At 34.5% G+C, this 20056-nt stretch overlaps 1 protein-coding gene across 1 annotated transcript in view; it reads left to right on the forward strand.

The window, feature by feature from the left end:
* Positions 1-17221: 17221 nt before the first annotated feature.
* The window catches only part of LOC131686149 (EF-hand domain-containing protein D2 homolog), a 55500-nt gene continuing 52665 nt past the window's right edge, over positions 17222-20056 (forward strand). The window contains exon 1 of the mRNA XM_058970329.1: positions 17222-18006. Within this exon, the coding sequence (XP_058826312.1) occupies positions 17837-18006 (170 nt within the window). The 5' untranslated portion in view covers positions 17222-17836. The remainder of the gene's footprint in view (positions 18007-20056) is intronic.

Here is a 20056-nt window from a genome sequence, read left to right on the forward strand (position 1 = left end):
ATAGAATAGAATAGAATAGAATAGAATAGAATAGAATAGAATAGAATAGAATAGAATAGAATAGAATAGAATAGAATAGAATAGAATAGAATAGAATAGAATAGAATAGAATAGAATAGAATAGAATAGAATAGAATAGAATAGAATAGAATAGAATAGAATAGAATAGAATAGAATAGAATAGAATAGAATAGAATAGAATAGAATAGAATAGAATAGAATAGAATAGAATAGAATAGAATAGAATAGAATAGAATAGAATAGAATAGAATAGAATAGAATAGAATAGAATAGAATAGAATAGAATAGAATAGAATAGAATAGAATAGAATAGAATAGAATAGAATAGAATAGAATAGAATAGAATAGAATAGAATAGAATAGAATAGAATAGAATAGAATAGAATAGAATAGAATAGAATAGAATAGAATAGAATAGAATAGAATAGAATAGAATAGAATAGAATAGAATAGAATAGAATAGAATAGAATAGAATAGAATAGAATAGAATAGAATAGAATAGAATAGAATAGAATAGAATAGAATAGAATAGAATAGAATAGAATAGAATAGAATAGAATAGAATAGAATAGAATAGAATAGAATAGAATAGAATAGAATAGAATAGAATAGAATAGAATAGAATAGAATAGAATAGAATAGAATAGAATAGAATAGAATAGAATAGAATAGAATAGAATAGAATAGAATAGAATAGAATAGAATAGAATAGAATAGAATAGAATAGAATAGAATAGAATAGAATAGAATAGAATAGAATAGAATAGAATAGAATAGAATAGAATAGAATAGAATAGAATAGAATAGAATAGAATAGAATAGAATAGAATAGAATAGAATAGAATAGAATAGAATAGAATAGAATAGAATAGAATAGAATAGAATAGAATAGAATAGAATAGAATAGAATAGAATAGAATAGAATAGAATAGAATAGAATAGAATAGAATAGAATAGAATAGAATAGAATAGAATAGAATAGAATAGAATAGAATAGAATAGAATAGAATAGAATAGAATAGAATAGAATAGAATAGAATAGAATAGAATAGAATAGAATAGAATAGAATAGAATAGAATAGAATAGAATAGAATAGAATAGAATAGAATAGAATAGAATAGAATAGAATAGAATAGAATAGAATAGAATAGAATAGAATAGAATAGAATAGAATAGAATAGAATAGAATAGAATAGAATAGAATAGAATAGAATAGAATAGAATAGAATAGAATAGAATAGAATAGAATAGAATAGAATAGAATAGAATAGAATAGAATAGAATAGAATAGAATAGAATAGAATAGAATAGAATAGAATAGAATAGAATAGAATAGAATAGAATAGAATAGAATAGAATAGAATAGAATAGAATAGAATAGAATAGAATAGAATAGAATAGAATAGAATAGAATAGAATAGAATAGAATAGAATAGAATAGAATAGAATAGAATAGAATAGAATAGAATAGAATAGAATAGAATAGAATAGAATAGAATAGAATAGAATAGAATAGAATAGAATAGAATAGAATAGAATAGAATAGAATAGAATAGAATAGAATAGAATAGAATAGAATAGAATAGAATAGAATAGAATAGAATAGAATAGAATAGAATAGAATAGAATAGAATAGAATAGAATAGAATAGAATAGAATAGAATAGAATAGAATAGAATAGAATAGAATAGAATAGAATAGAATAGAATAGAATAGAATAGAATAGAATAGAATAGAATAGAATAGAATAGAATAGAATAGAATAGAATAGAATAGAATAGAATAGAATAGAATAGAATAGAATAGAATAGAATAGAATAGAATAGAATAGAATAGAATAGAATAGAATAGAATAGAATAGAATAGAATAGAATAGAATAGAATAGAATAGAATAGAATAGAATAGAATAGAATAGAATAGAATAGAATAGAATAGAATAGAATAGAATAGAATAGAATAGAATAGAATAGAATAGAATAGAATAGAATAGAATAGAATAGAATAGAATAGAATAGAATAGAATAGAATAGAATAGAATAGAATAGAATAGAATAGAATAGAATAGAATAGAATAGAATAGAATAGAATAGAATAGAATAGAATAGAATAGAATAGAATAGAATAGAATAGAATAGAATAGAATAGAATAGAATAGAATAGAATAGAATAGAATAGAATAGAATAGAATAGAATAGAATAGAATAGAATAGAATAGAATAGAATAGAATAGAATAGAATAGAATAGAATAGAATAGAATAGAATAGAATAGAATAGAATAGAATAGAATAGAATAGAATAGAATAGAATAGAATAGAATAGAATAGAATAGAATAGAATAGAATAGAATAGAATAGAATAGAATAGAATAGAATAGAATAGAATAGAATAGAATAGAATAGAATAGAATAGAATAGAATAGAATAGAATAGAATAGAATAGAATAGAATAGAATAGAATAGAATAGAATAGAATAGAATAGAATAGAATAGAATAGAATAGAATAGAATAGAATAGAATAGAATAGAATAGAATAGAATAGAATAGAATAGAATAGAATAGAATAGAATAGAATAGAATAGAATAGAATAGAATAGAATAGAATAGAATAGAATAGAATAGAATAGAATAGAATAGAATAGAATAGAATAGAATAGAATAGAATAGAATAGAATAGAATAGAATAGAATAGAATAGAATAGAATAGAATAGAATAGAATAGAATAGAATAGAATAGAATAGAATAGAATAGAATAGAATAGAATAGAATAGAATAGAATAGAATAGAATAGAATAGAATAGAATAGAATAGAATAGAATAGAATAGAATAGAATAGAATAGAATAGAATAGAATAGAATAGAATAGAATAGAATAGAATAGAATAGAATAGAATAGAATAGAATAGAATAGAATAGAATAGAATAGAATAGAATAGAATAGAATAGAATAGAATAGAATAGAATAGAATAGAATAGAATAGAATAGAATAGAATAGAATAGAATAGAATAGAATAGAATAGAATAGAATAGAATAGAATAGAATAGAATAGAATAGAATAGAATAGAATAGAATAGAATAGAATAGAATAGAATAGAATAGAATAGAATAGAATAGAATAGAATAGAATAGAATAGAATAGAATAGAATAGAATAGAATAGAATAGAATAGAATAGAATAGAATAGAATAGAATAGAATAGAATAGAATAGAATAGAATAGAATAGAATAGAATAGAATAGAATAGAATAGAATAGAATAGAATAGAATAGAATAGAATAGAATAGAATAGAATAGAATAGAATAGAATAGAATAGAATAGAATAGAATAGAATAGAATAGAATAGAATAGAATAGAATAGAATAGAATAGAATAGAATAGAATAGAATAGAATAGAATAGAATAGAATAGAATAGAATAGAATAGAATAGAATAGAATAGAATAGAATAGAATAGAATAGAATAGAATAGAATAGAATAGAATAGAATAGAATAGAATAGAATAGAATAGAATAGAATAGAATAGAATAGAATAGAATAGAATAGAATAGAATAGAATAGAATAGAATAGAATAGAATAGAATAGAATAGAATAGAATAGAATAGAATAGAATAGAATAGAATAGAATAGAATAGAATAGAATAGAATAGAATAGAATAGAATAGAATAGAATAGAATAGAATAGAATAGAATAGCGAATTCACGAGAATTGACACGAAACTCGGCTGCATCCGATATAACTAAGCTTCGACCAGATCAACTGAGAGTGACTGCAAATGATCTTGAGGATACCAACAAGATTGCTTGCAGCGAGAATTTTACGTAGGATTATCGTGTCTACGTACCAGCAAGGAAAGTTGAAATTGATGGAATTTTCACCGAAACAGGGCTGATATGTGTAGGACTACTGTAGTATGGGATAGAAACTTTCAAAGACCCCAAAGCAAGTAGCATCTAGTTACGGAAAACTTAGAAACGGGCAGAAAATCCCAGCGCTTTCAGTGACTTAAAAACCCAAGTATTCCTTTATGTCAGTCAGAGATTCAACCTAGTGCTAGACAGACGAAATTTTTAAATATTGTGTATTTGAAATTTACACCTTAAGGGGACCTTCTCCTGGATTAGGCGGAAATTCAAAACAATATTTCAGTTTTTTTGGAAATATAAAAAGACATACGAACTTCTGCTTTTGATCTTTCATTCGTTATTTATGGATAATTAGGAAATGAATTTTTTTGTTCGAAAATTCAAAATGGCGGCTACAAAATGGCGTTTATCTCGAAACCATGTTTTTTCTGCTAACATCAAGAATAGATCTTGTTCTATTGATCTTATTTCCTTTATTCAAAAAATGTTTGGGAGTATATACTTTTTTGTCTGACTTATACATACGTATACATTGGCACGAAAAATTAATTATTTATAATTTTTAAAGGAGATTACAGTAAAAAGAAGTCAAAATTGTTTTTTTTATAATTTTTTTTTGAAATTAGGTCTTTTTTAATAAATTTTATCTATTTTAAGAAAATTATATATTACATATTGTTGTAACGTTCACTTTTTCAGTTACTTAAATACAAAACTAAAGTGGTTATGAACTTGATTTATTTTGTCACAATTCAAACTAATAAATGTCTTTAAATCGACGACTGCTTGCTTCACAGTTCACATCGAGACTGACGTTCCTTTTTGTTCTTCAGACCGCACTAGGTGAAAAGGGACTTTCGTCACATCTCCTCCCACCAGAACTGTCTAAAGTTGAAAACTGATCGCAGTTCGATGCATAGTTCTCCTTATTTTCGCGATATTTAACAATCTTCCGATGAAACTCCATCATCCAGTCTTCCTCAAGAAGAAATTCATAGGTCTGTACTATATTTTGCAACTTGATCATACGCTGCCTGATATTGACTGGGAAATGCCAACTCAGCTTAGAAATTAGGGTGGCTTCTGTTGGCGGGTTGTTCATGTACCGCGCTTTATTCACAAACAGCATAAAATATTCGCTCATCCGCGATTTGTCCGACTTGGGCTCATATTTTCCGTAGCTCACCTTCTCCGCAAATGTATGCTGACTGCGACGGCTCCAAAAATGCATCAGGAACAATTGCTGACATTCGTCCCAATCCGAAAACCTATACGAAAATGCTCTATACCACAGTTTGGCTGTTCCCAATAAGCATTGGGGTAGAAATTGAAGTTTGAATTTGTCATGAGTTTTTCCAAAATTTATCTCCAAATATGACTCGTACAGTTGTAGAAATTCAGCAGCCGTGAAAAATTCAGTCTTCCCATTATACATCGGTTTCGTCATCGATTTCAAGGCACTACTATTGTGTACAATTGGTGAATTCAAATCTTCTTGCTCTGCTTTTGTTTGTGTGCTGCTTTCAATTTGTAGCGGCGCTAATACCTTTGAGGGTGCTGGGCTAACGTCACCTTTGTGCTTTGGCTGTACAGATTCAACTATATGCGTATTGAAGATAGCACTCAACAATTGCTCATTGCTCATGTATTATAGGGGAACCCGGGGCTATTCGGACCTACCTAAGCAAATCGCCCTTTTAGGTGGATAGATGTGAAAAAATTTACCGGTAAAATATCATAATTGTTAGTTTGGAACCTCAGCTACATTTTAATGCCATAAAAGGTTCATTTGCATCACTTCATGGCAGCACTATACGACGCTTTGCAAACCTCTACGTTTTTCCATCCTTTTACAATGTAGGGGTCATTCGGACCTCTCTACGGGGCAATTCAGACCGTCATTTTTCATTAATTTTTTTACAATGGAATTATGTTAACCTATGAAACATTTTTTGGAGAAACTCATTAAGAAGCAAAAAAATAAATTGCGTTACGAAAACTTAATCTGATTAGTCACAGCTGTCGATTGGCGCATCATGTATTTTCTTTGTTGTGGCGTGAGCAACGGTGTGCGCAGCCGCAAGCCGCTGAACAGTGCTTGATAGAATAGGGGGTCCGAATAGCCCCGTACGCGCATATAGCACAAAAGTGGTGAGCGTATTCAAAATATTCGTCCAAACAAAAATTATTAAATAGGAAAATTATTAAATAGGAGCCTCAAGCTTTTCAAAACACTTACTTTTTATTTTTTCACTTTTATTTGTTGCTTTAACCACGATTTTTCCATTATAATGATTTTTGTTTTGAGAATGGCAAAACAACGTTGTATCTCCTTTTTACAAAGAACAAAGAATCAAATTCAGCTCTCAAAAATAATGTTTCAGAATTGCGGTTCCACGAATATGTACGATATTCAGAAAGTCTTGCTATTTTCTGAGAAATCGAGGGGGTCCGAGTTACCCCCACTGTATTAATAGCCCCGGGTTCCCCTATATTATTTCTTATTTCTTAGAATTTTTGTTTCGATTTTTCATCAGCTTAATCTGAACTCCTTTTTTGTGGGACATCAGGACTAGGGGTTTGCTCAGAAATGCTGCAGTGTTTTGATTTTTGGAGTAAGCGTCAATCCGGTGCTAGCTAAGTGCTGTCCACTAAGTTAGTGTTGGATTCTGACGAGACGAAGTCGAAACGCAAATTCCACAACTAATTTAAATTTTACCGTGTTTATTTCCCTCCAATTCTCTCCACTGCTGCTACTATTGATCTGCTACTGCTGGGTGTGTGAGTGATCTCGTCCAAAAGGCCGGGAGAGCAAACGCCGAGTTTTTCCTGGGTTATTGTTTGCTGCTCCTTCAGTGGTTCTCTGTAATTAGCTAGGGAGATAAGCTTGACTCGTTTGTTGGAACCTCTACGATGGCGACGAATCACCGGATTCGTTTGCTCTCCGCAAAGAATCCTTGGACGACACCGCAGTCTTCTTCTAGGCGTAGCCGTTGGCCTGCCCGCTTCGCTCTCCTTGTCTGTTAGCTGTAGTAGAGAGCTAGGCTCATTCGGCTTGTCCTCCAACAGCGAGGGGGTGTCGGTGGGTGTTGTGGATCCTTTAGCGGAAGAGTTCATGTTGGATTGTTCCTCGGCACCGCGAATCAAGCTAAGACGAAACGTGGACAAGGTGTGAATGGCCGCAGATGGTCTCAGACTGCACGTGGAGGACTTTTAGGACGTCGGATACTCCTGAGGATTTTAGAAAGTATGCTACGTTAAAACCACCCATGAAAAGATTAAGGAAAACTAAAAAACGTGGATATTGGCGCCGGTCCGTCAACGGGTTGACGAAGGAAACAGTACTAATGAAAGCATGTAATATTCAAATCGCTGGATGTAAGATTTCGCAAAGAAGGCCTTTTCGGACTCTGTGTCGGCACAAAACTCCTATCGTGTGGTGTTTCCTAATGATATCGCATACGAAACACTATTTTCTTTGGTGGAGCTCTCACTAGCTCTCTTGGCATGCAACAATAAAAATAAACCAGATTGAATCAAATTCAAGTTGTTGAAGAATCTGCCTGGATTTGCAAAAAGGCTACGTATATTCAACAAATTTCTAGAGGGTAATATTGTCCCTCATGATTGAAGGGCAAGTCATCACCATCCCAAAACCCGGATAACCCGACTACAACTCGTATCGGCCGATTGCAAAGCTGTCCTAAATAGTTCGAGAAAATAATACAGGTATACCTCGATTTAACATACCCTCGATTTAACATATTTCGATTTAACGTAATTTTTGCCTCGATTTAACATACATGCCAATTTTTTTAATTTTTTTTCATTATCAATGTTACTAAAACGAAATGTTAAGAATCAATATCAATTTTATTCTATGATCCGCTTCCAATGCTTAAAGAAACATAATTTATTTTCGTTGTTTCGCTAGATTATGTTTAAGATTCAGAGATACAAAAACATTCTTATTTTGATACCGCACAACAAAATGAATACACGAATTTGTGGTTCAAGTTATTTCCTGATAATAGTTTTATGGGTTTTTATGTGTAAGCTAAAAATAGATAACTGGAAAGATATGGTTGATAGAATGTATAGGGTGGTGACGAGATATTGGAGGACGGTGAGTCCCACTAATAGGCATTGGGGCTGTAGCGGTTATTACGAAACTGTTGGAAATTTGTAATGAAGTCATGACAGTTCCTCGATGGTGTAGTGGTTAACGCACCCAACTAGAGCTTGAAAGGAATTATGCTCGATTCCTGCTTAAGATAATATCTTTTCTCAGGCTGAATTGAACAGGTGAATTTCTCAGTGCATGTGGATATTTTTCAAAAAAAAAACTTCGTTATGGATCGACTTCTCTTGCAAAAAAATGCAATAGACGATAATGATGGAAGACACAAGTCTTCTTTCAATGTAGGACTCCTGGTAAGCTCACGGTGTTTATTTATCAATACCGGTACCGGTCATTACTTAACATAAACAGAGGAAGCACACAAAAGCAATGTTAGTCCAACACTGATTGTGATTATATTCTTTTTATATTACTGCGTATTCTGTATATCTGTATATATTACTCTCAACAACTGCAACGGGTAGAGAATGGTCGTTAGTAAAGATTGGGATTCGAATAAACTGTACTGGCATTTGCGTACGATTCAAGATGATCAAAGACTCTGGATACATGGTCCCCAGGAGTACCATAATAAAGGTTGACGTTTAAATAGAAATGGAGATGGATCCAATAAATGAAAAAGAAGATTTCCGTCTTTGTCGCCTTTTAAAACGTGGGAGCATGAAACCAGTTGCTCTGGCAACATGAGAACGACTGGTCACTCTACAGCTTGGCCGATACGGTCGAACCCATGACAGCAGGTCGAGAGCCAACCCTGGTGGGACAAACGTCAAAAGGGAGCATACTATTACCGCACGTGAAAGAAGGCGATTTAGATTTGGCGAAGTTCTTTTTAATATTATTGAAAGTGTGTGAATTATTAATTAAAACTAATTGAATAATAAAACTATTCTCGCTGGGTGTATAAGTTCGGTATAGGATATCGAACGGTAAGAGGGATAGTTCGAGAACCGTTATATACTGGCGTCTAACCTCAAATACTTACCTCTAGATAAGCGTGATAGTACCATTGAAGAGGCCTCTTTCGGACAAATTGGCAGAAACGGGGTTAACTTGCGTAGGGAATACAAATGTAAGAGATGTGAACTATGTACGAGGGTTATTATACTGAATTTAATTATATTCTAGCTTTGAGCTGTCGCTACAATTTGCGCTGCTGTCTTGATTTATCCCCCATCCGAACACCAGTGGATCAATTCAAATGGCTTTATGAATTTTATAAGCTATGAAACGGGGCCTTTGACTCAGTTTCGATCAATATTCCTTGAGAGTAGTTGCACTAGCTATTTTAAACAACTTGTTGCTTGTTTCTCAGACCCGGTTTATGTTCATACCTTGATTAAATGGCATAAAACGTCAATCGTTCTTCACCCTTAAGTTATCCCAAATATTTTTTATAATAAATTCCGGGAAGTCGACTGTAGCAAAATGTTTTATACTGATAAATCGACGCTCGAAGAGTTCACAGGTTTCGTCATGTTAAATTATAATTTCTCGGCTGATGTTCCCGTCTTGTGTTAAACCAAACATCGCTGTTGTGCTTTTGAACAGTGACAAAAATGTCGATAAATATTTAGGATTGCAGTGCATGATCGACTGCACATCGATACGTGGTAGTACGCGAAAGTGCAGTGTGCGATTAGCAGCCGTATCGCTCGATCTAGATCAGTAATGTTAACTGATCAGCTGCATTTGCACGATGTACGGGCGTACGCCTGACTACCTGAATGATGATCACATCTCTCCAACTACTATATTGAAATATGTCTAGTCTAGAATCCAATTACGCACGTGAGTAATAGAATGGGCTTATTGCATGGGCGGCAAATTCGTCGGTTCTGATATTCATGGTACCTGCTTTCTGCCACTTTATTCGCTAGCCTGGTTGGAAATCCTACCACGAAACTGCTACTTGAGGAAGCTAAAACATTTTCCAATACAATCAACCCGAGTTTTTGACGAAATTCCATCTGTAGCTCTTATTTTGTGCGAAAATATCACCCCTCTTCACTTGGGGTATCTTTTCGAAACACTCTTATTTTTCTTCTTCTCATTTTCAGAACACTTTTTCAAATGCACTTTAATCACACACCCGCGAAACATTAATCGTTTACTAACTAAACTTCAAATGTTCTGCTAATGTGCAGATGACCGAAGGAAAATGTCGGAAAACTCTCATTTGTGCGTTTGAATTTTCACTTCGAATTTCATTTTTCCTCAATGTAAACAAGCGCGTCGGTGCCTAGCAACACGCGTGCGTTCCTGGCTTCTACGTATCTTCACCTTAAACAATCAGTGTTTTATATCTGAACCGTTCCGTTCCGTACTTATGTGCTTCAAAATAAAAACAATATTGCTATAAGCAGAAAACAACACAAGGACTACTACGATAGGTTACAGAACAGAAAGCGCCTGTACGCTGTGACTTTTAGGGTAAAACAGAATATTCCGTCGCCATTGTAGCTTGAAACCCCGGTTGAAAAATATGCCAAACCATAGATAGAAATTCTGTTGTAGTTGTCACAATTTAAAAAAAAAATTCAAATTGAACCTGACGCTGCATCAGCGGTGGAGCATTCTGTTTGACCCTTTATTCTTTCGAATATCCTTGATACATAGAAGCATCGACCATCCTAGGACGATGGAGAGCCCCATTTACACGTACAGGCAGGAGTCGGAAAATGGAGCGGAAGAGGTAGCGATAAACGACCTACCACAAGGTCGCACCACAATCCACTGCTAGCATCGCTGCGCGTGACGTTGTTCTCGTCGACCTGCCATTTGTTCCTTTCCATCATTAATGTGGTTTTAAAGCTTCGACATTTAATTTGTTATGATCAAAGCTACTATAATGTGCGTACAAAAACTAACATTTACTGTGTTAAGAATGAATAATTAAATTTCAAACCGTATTTGGTTGTTCTGACCATTGCTTTGAATTGAACCTTATTCTCTCATGTTGTAATAGGCGTCGATTTCTCTTCCAGAGCCAGACAAATCATCAACCGCGTGGTAAACGAGAGCGGGAGAGCGGCGCAAAATCCGTACTGGTTTTCAGAGAGGACGTTGCTTTGCAAACGCCTACCCGAATAAACCAATACTGGACCAAAAATATATTTAATAATAACACTAAATAAACGAAATTAAAACAAAAAAATATGTTTGAAAATAGCAGCTACACATTCTATTAGGATTGTCATTGGAATCAGCAGAGTTTCACCTAGCACTTTTTGCCTTTCGTGTGACTAACGATTGAATATGAACAAGTTTGGCTTCTCCTGGTATAGAAAGCAAAGCCTAATAATGTTTGATTAGTGATTTTATGTCCACTCTGGCCTTCGTATTTTAAAACTCGCAGTCTGCAGAATTGTGGGACTTTTAACTTAATGCAATTAATAAATTCTCAAAAGGGAAAATTGGATTAAACCAATTCGCGCATTAAGGGCACAAGACCTAACTTAAATTAAGTTAGATTTTTGTGTTTCGAATTCATCTCGTCAGTAACTAGTACCAACTGGAGGTCTAATTAGACGGTGTATATAAACTACTACCTAAATTCGCAAATAGCTATATAATATAAGCTAACTGTTGTGGTACATTTTCAGCTAATTTTATACCAATAAAGAGGAAGAAAGATAAGAAAATACAGACAAATAACTGAAATCAGCATTAAATAAAAAGTTGTTGCACAATCGCAACTTTACAGCACGACTGTCACTCCATGTGCTATATAAATTTAGTATATCTCTGCAGCAAATTTTCTCCAGCCTATTAAAATATATAAATATTATAAATATTCACATGGAAAACAGATTCATCATGGTTTGCTGAACACAATAACATGGTGCTACAGTGATTTTGTACTTTTCAAGAGATCTAGTATAGGTTGTAGATCTCATCAAATGCAACACAAAACAATGTATAATCATACCGGCTTGAACCTTCGTTCGAACCGGTCACAAATCTTGATAGCTCCTGGTTTACCTAGAGTTTTTCAACAGCAACAGTCTTTCTCAAGGCTACCTATATTTTCGCTCGATCAGTCTTTCTCAAGACTACCTACTTTTCTACTCAATCAGTCTTTTTCAAGACTAAAACATTTTTCTAGAACAATTCAGCCTAAAGAAATATTTAATTCTTACAACATGCCTGGGTCTTCCCAGAAAGGCCGTGTGTCAAAAATAAAAGCTAAACGGAAAAGGGTATCTTCTCCACCCGAAAATTCAATTGACTGCAGCAACTCATTCGATGTTTTATCCGAATGGGAAGCTGATGAAATTTCTAAATTTCCTCGCATTGCACATAATGCCAATGAGTAGACAACGCAATCACCTCCACTTATAACAGTGATGATCTTCGACTTCAAAGCCTTTCGAACTGAGCTTTCGACGTTCCTTCCGGACGTAAAAGTCTCTTTTCAGGAGGAGAATGTCGAGTTACAGCGGAGGAATTGATTGGCCACAAACGACCACTCCAGTATCTTACGGAGAAGTTATATAAATTTTATTCATATGATTTCAAGACAGATAGACCATTCAAGGCTGTCTTAAAAGGGCTACCTCAAGGTCAAAGTTTGGATGAAATATCCAACGAATTGGAAAATTTACTTGGCTTTTCTCCTTCACAAGTTATTCTTATGAAGAGAAAGGCTACCGGCGATGACACGCTAGTACGCTCTGGAATTATCCAGGAGCTATATTCAATTCATTTTAACCGTAATGAGGTTAATAATTTGAAAGTATTTGAAAAAGCACGTTTTATGTTCCACGTGCGAGTAAAGTGGGAACATTATAGACGACATGGGGGCAGAATTCAAAATCTAACCCAGTGTCGTAGATGCCAAGGCTTTGGGCACGGCACAAAAAAATGTCATTTAGATTCCAAATGTATGAACTGTGGTGATAAATCGCACACGAAAGATATTTGTCCGGTGAAAAAACCACAAAAAGTTTCAAATGCGCTAATTGTAGCGAAAATCATAAGTCGAATTTCTGGGGTTGTCCTGTTCGAGATAAAATTTAAATTCTCGTTCTAGACAACAAAAACAACAAATAAAAAATGTACCTACTTCTACAGGTACACTTCAAGAAAACATGTCCAAACGTGTTAATCCGGTTCAAAATAGATTAACAACTTCTTCTACCTCCGTCACACCATCCGACAATGGCGTGTCATCTTATGCTTCAGTGGCAGGTAACAAGGCCAAAATAACGACTACCGTTAGCACCCCACAAACTCGTTTGCACCCAACGCTTCGTTTAGTCCAATGGATATAGGTAGCGTAACGGAAAAAAAAATTAAAATACCTGCAAGACTCTATGTTACCTATGATGATTGCCATGTTAAATTCTACCCCCATGTTTGAAGCTTTTCAAGCGGGGTGGGAATTTGCTAACAAAATTGTAATGAAATTAAAGTTTAACAATGACTTTAAATAAACATTTAAATTTATTAAATTAGAATGCTCGTTCATTTAAAACGTGCGAAGACGAATTTTTCAATTTCTTGAGGATACATAAGGGACCATTCATAAAATACTTAACGCAAAAATTGCCCAAAATTGACTCCCCCCTACCCCCATGTAACAAATTGTCACAAATTTCTCCATCCCCCCCTCCCCAATTACGTAACAAATTCTCAGAAAAATTTTTTTTCTTCGGTGAAAACATGTTACGTAACTATCTAGCTAACTCCCCCTCCCCCTATGTCACAACATGTCACAACTTGTTGTACCCCCTCCCCCTAAACGCGTTACGTAATTTATGAATGGTCACTAATGTGCATATAGCCGTTGTGACCGAAACTTTTTTAAAACCAAATATTAAATTAAAGAGTAACTCTAATTTTGTTATTCATCGATTTGATTGAATTGTTGGATTCGGCGGAGGGATCGCAATAGCGGTTAATCGCAGGATCAAACATTCCGTTACGCCGTCTCTCGACACCAAGGTGATCGAGAGTTTGGGTATCGAAGTTGAAACTGATCTTGGTATCATTTTTATTGCTGCATCCTATTTGCCTGTTCAGTGCACTGGCGAGCAAATTAATTTCTTGAAAGGGGGCTTACAAAAACTTACAAGAAATCGGTCGAAATTCTTCATAATCAGTGATTTTAACGCCAAACACCGAGCCTGGAATAATGCTCAAAGCAATTCCAACGGTAAACTACTTTTTAATGATTGTTCTGCTGGTCATTATTCAATTTTGTTCCCGAATGGTCCTACGTGCTATTCGTCTGTAAGGAATCAATCAACAATTGATTTGGTTTTGACAGATCAAAGTCACCTTTGTAGCGAATTGATTACACATGCTGACTTTCATTCTGATAATCTTCCAGTAACTTTTTCACTTTCTCAAGAAGCTGTTTCCAATCCCATTAGCTCAGTGTTCAAAGCGAATTGGGAAAGGTACAAAACTTATATTGAGAATAATTGATACGGCATTGCAAAATTTAAGTGATTCTATAGTTGATGCTAGAAATTTATCAGTACCAACAACACAGAAAAAATTTAATACTCCTATTATTGACGACGATCTTCAACTTCTGATTCGCTTGAAGAATGTTCGAAGACGTCAATATCAACGTTCTCGTGATCCTGCTATGAAATGTATCTATCAGGATCTACAAAAAGAAATTAAGCATAGATTCACACTCTTAAGAAATGAAAATTTCGCGAAAGAGGTTGAACAAATCAAGCCAAATTCTAAACCTTTCTGAAAACTTTCTAAGGTTCTTAAGAAACCTCAGAAACCAATTCCAGCTTTGAAGGAAGGTGACCACATACTTCTTACAAACGAAGAAAAAGCTCAAAAACTTGCTCAGCAGTTTGAAAGCGTCCATAATTTTAATCTCAACGTTATGAGTCCTATTGAAACCGAAGTCTTACAAAAATATGAAAACGTTTCAAATCAAGTATTGTCTCTAGACGATATTGTTGAAACAAACTATGATGAGATCAAATCCATCATAAAAAAAATATGAAAGCTCCAGGTTATGATGGAATTTTCAACATTCTTCTTAAAAACCTTCCCGAAATCACCATGAGACACAAAATATTCAACAAATGTTTTGAATTAGCATACTTCCCTGAAAGATGGAAAAATGTCAAGGTTATTCCTATTTTGAAGCCAGATAAAAACCCAGCAGAAGCATCTAGCTATCGACCAATTATCTTACTCTATTCTATTAGTAAATTATTCGAAAAAATCATTCTAACTAGAATGATGTCACATATCAATGAGAATTCTATTTTTCTTCCTGAGCAGTTTGGATTTCGTATTGGACATTCAACTACTCATCCACTTGGGTTTGCATTTCTAGACATCGAAAAAGCTTTCGACAGTGTTTGGCACAAACGATTAATTGCCAAAATGTGGGATTTCAATTTTCCAATTTACATAATAAAGATAATTAAAAATTATCTTACTAACCGTACCCTACAGGTTTCTTATCAGAATTGTAAATCTAATAAGCTACCCGTTAAAGCAGGCGTCCCTCAAGGATCAAGCGTCGCACCAATCCTATACAATATTTTTACCTCTGATCTCCCAAATCTACCTACAGGCTGTAAAAAGTCACTTTTCTGTGACGATACTAGCAACATCTCAGCCACTGGTAGGAGTCTTCGTCTTATCTGCAGTCGACTGCAACGAAGCTTAAATATTTTCAATGATTACCTGAAAAAATGGAAAATTTCCACTAATGCGGCAAAAACACAATTGATTGTGTTTCCGCATAAGCCAAGAGCTTCTTCTCTTAAACCAAATAATAACCATGTTATTAAATTTAATGGTTTGAATTTAACGTGGTCAGATCGAGTTAAATACTTGGGTTTGATTTACGATAAAAAAACTCACTTTTAAGGATCACATTGAAGGAATCCAAACAAAATGCAACAAATATATAAAATGTTTATACCCTCTTATTAATAGAAATTCTAGGCTCTGCCTAAAGAACAAACTATTAATTTATTAACAAATATTTAGACCGGCAATGCTATATGCAGTTCCAATCTGGGCAAGTTGTTGTGCTACTAGGAAGAAAACGCTTCAAAGGATTCAGAATAAAATTCTGAAAATGATTTTGAAGCGTCCTCCCTGGTTTAGCACAAATGAGTTGCACAGACTCGCATAGAAACATTAGAAATTATGACGAACAGTATTATAATCAACTTCCGACAAAAATCGTTGCAATCTTCAATTGCAACGATTAGCTCTCTTTATAGTTTATAAGTTAGTTTATAAGATTTGTTTAGCTCCTTATTCACAAGACAAGTAGGTTTAAAACATCCTACGGAAAAAATACTTAACTGCGGATGCATATTATATCTTAATAATAATTAACTGAATCATGTACACAATAGGGATGAAAAGTCACCACTTGTGGCTGAACACCCAATATACTAAATTAGAAATGTAATGCAAACAAAACAATATAATCAAATAGAATTATCTAAAAAAATATAAGCGTTCAAAACCTTACATCATTTTTCATCCGAAATTTTGAAAAGGGGCCCCTATATTGAAAGGTGAGTCGTTAGGCACGACAAAAGCTCGAGTTTCGGAAAGCCATCTTCATGAAAACCGAAAAATCTCATATTTTACAGTAAAATTCGCTTACTTTTCTTGGAAAAAACATTATTATTCAGTTTTCTATGATTCATCGACAGGCTACACATATTGTGCATTCTCATAAAAAAAATTAAATCAATTGGTTGATTGGTTTTTGAGTTATCGTGTTCGCCAATTTAAAAAAAACGCGGTTTAGAGAAAAACGCAATTAAAGTTGCCGATAGAATGGAATGCATGGCTGTTCAAAACAAAAGAAGTTCAGCGTGACCACCGAGATTGCGGGATACTGTTCTAGAGGTTCAGTACTAAAAATTAAGTGAATAAAAAATAAGTCGATTTTTTCCCACTACACCAGACGCCCTTCCTAATACTTATTTGCCATTTTGTATGGTCAACGAAAAACCATTCACTGTTCAATCCGTGGTCGTTTCTGTCTCGTCACGTGACGTCGCAGTGCAACCGGCAATCATGTAGCGAGCAGAGAGTACGCATGTCGCTCTCCAAAACACGCCACAACGCGAGAAACCGACGCTTATACCGCCTACCGGTTGAGCAAGCAAAGAGGACCGCAAGCCGTTACAGAGTCGGTTTCGTTTGAATTTTTAGTTTCACTTCTACTTTCAGCCGAATCGGGTGCACAACAAGTGCTCTTGTCGTCTCAAATTTGCATCTCATTCCATTGCACCGGTTATCGACCACCACGCTCAAAATAAAAAAAAAAACACTGGCTCAGGTCAGCTACAGCATTTGCGCATCAAACTGTTGTGTGTTGATTCCAGCCCCCTGCGCCTCAAGCGCTACAGCAAATGCAATGTTAAGCAGATAACTTTGATCTGCATACAACATCAACAACGGCAGGTGTGATTAATTAAGGTAGTTTAACCTTTGCCGCTTACAAGAGGAAGGAACAAGGAAAAATAAAACAAGTGCAACAATAAAAAAAAGTTCGTCTGTGCACGAAGTACAGCATATGTGTCGAATGCGTTTTGATTAGCTGCACGTATCTCAGCAAGCAAGTGGCAGGCGAACCAGACAAGCAAAAAGAATCGATTTGAAATAAATAATTGGAAAAAAAATCTCCGAACAATAAGTGAATAATTGTTGGCAAGGGGTTTTCACTTCCAGTCAGCATCTGTGTCATTGTGTGTGTGTTTCTGTCGGTTTTGATACCGAAGCTATATAAAAGGAGATAAAAATTGTGGATCTTGACAAGCAAGACAAGCAGATAGAATAATGTCAGCTGACGCCGAACTATTTTCCGTCCTGAACCGTCGTCAGCAAATCAACGATGCTCTGGAGAATGGACAGGAGGTGAAACATACGTATCGCGTGGTTAATATCTACACTGAGTTTCACGAGTTCTCGCGAAAGGAGATTAAGGATTATCAGGCTACGTTCTCCAAGTGAGTAGAATCTAATTAATGTACATGTATATACGCTGGTACCTACAGAAGAGGTATCGATTGCAGTTTTACTTCCTGTCGCGTCGCATATAAAACAGGCAGCGCGCTGAGACAGATCAGCATAAATGAGTAGGCTGTGCGGGTATGTAATGGGATAGAAGATTGTTTCAACGATCCGTGACATTTTTTTCTGCTCGAAAATCATTGATATTTTGTATTGCTGTTCTATCCTCTAGCCTTTATAGAAGGTCTGAGAACAATATCTGCTGCACAGCTAAATGATATCAATCTTGTTTAAGGGTTATTCACCTCGTATCGTTTGAACTGAATGGTCACCATCATGTTCCGTTTCCTTGGTGTTTCGAAATCATTCCGAGGTCACGTTTCTGCGTCGTGAATTCGACTCGATTTTTAAGTTTGATTGCGAAGAAGCAGACAATGGGAAGTAACAACGAAAAATCCCGTGCACACACATCGATTTCGCGACGATTGTCAGAATCGAAAATCGAATGTCTGCAGGTGGGACGAAGAACCTGTTTGTTTGAAGTTGTGCAAACCGACCGAATGTTAACAGACAACGACGAGAAATGCAGTCAGATGACTGGTGACTACCCATGAACTGTTATCGAAGTAATCTATGACATCGTTGGTTGGGTACTACTCTTATTGCGTTTTGGTTTTTGACATTTTGCTACACTGCGTTTAACATAATTTTCCCATGGTTATAGGAAATCCCATAGAACATGGGAAAAACATATGTGTAATGGCAGTGCTTTGGTGTAATATAAATCTAGTATAAAGAAAAGTTCAAGTCTGAACGAGTGTTACACAAACTAGAGCAATGTTAAAAACGAAAAACGCATTAATGTAACTATATCCCATAGTGTACCTCTTGTAGACAGTGAATATTTGACGAGAATGAGAAATATTTGATCAATTCTAATGAACTCATCTTCCTTAAAAGATGGCTCAATATAAACATTTTTACAATACGATTTTTGAAACTAATGTGTCAATACTAGTTAGATAATTCAATATCTTCTGGATGACTCGAACCGTAGTGAAGGCTAAGCATAGTGTTCGGAGTCCAAGCTAAACTATATCTTACTTCTCAAAACTGTGAAACCACTAGAAATGCATTGGAAGAAAGAAGTTGAATATTACATTCCTTATTATTAGATAGAAATTAAAATGAGATTTCCCTTTAATCCCCCTTGTTGATATATATTTTTCAGTTTTTTTCACTTCGGAAGAAAGATATGGCGGCAAAAGTAGCTTAAATATAAAATGAATTAGGCTGGCAAATAGGAATAGGTTTGAGAGCTCTCGACCGCAGCACATCGTTTCGCTCTTTCTGTGCGTTTGGGTAGTGCTCTGTTATTTTTTCAGAAGTGACTCTCCCCGGCTTACACGATATCCAGAACTCTCAACTGGTCCATTTGTGGTCTTCTTTCGGCTCAAGACTAAATCGTTGAATCGTTTGCAGATTTCTAACGATCTGACATAACGCTTATCGGCTGTGACCGAAATATCAAAGGCCCGCTCGAACAAAGTCAGAATCTTGTTAGCGAAATCAAAGCAGGCAAACGATATTCTTTGCTGCGAGCATTTCACGCGCGACTTTAATGTGTATATTCCAGCTGTAAGGCTAGAAATTAAAGGTGTCGTCAACGATGAGAGTTTGACATGCAAAGATCTGCTGAAATATACGCAGTTGGCTGTTTTGGAGGGGTGTACTCCATTACGCATAAATACGTTAGGCAGACGGACGTTTGGCATACGTACGTTAGGCATAATGGACGTTAGGCATAAAAACGTTTGGCAAAATGGACGTTAGGCATAAATTATCATATTGAAGTATCCTTTAAAGAAATAACTTTTTGGTGGTGACAGCCTCGGGTGGTAAGAGCGCAAATGTTTGAAATTTTTTGAATTACTCTGGAAGCTGATAAAACTCGATTAACATTTTATTCTATTGTATATACCTCAAGAAATCTTCACTCAAATAACAGATGCAGAACGAATGAACATCGAATGAACAAATTGCACA

Source organism: Topomyia yanbarensis, chromosome 2 (assembly GCF_030247195.1).
Source record: "Topomyia yanbarensis strain Yona2022 chromosome 2, ASM3024719v1, whole genome shotgun sequence".
Taxonomy (NCBI): Eukaryota; Metazoa; Arthropoda; class Insecta; order Diptera; family Culicidae; genus Topomyia; species Topomyia yanbarensis.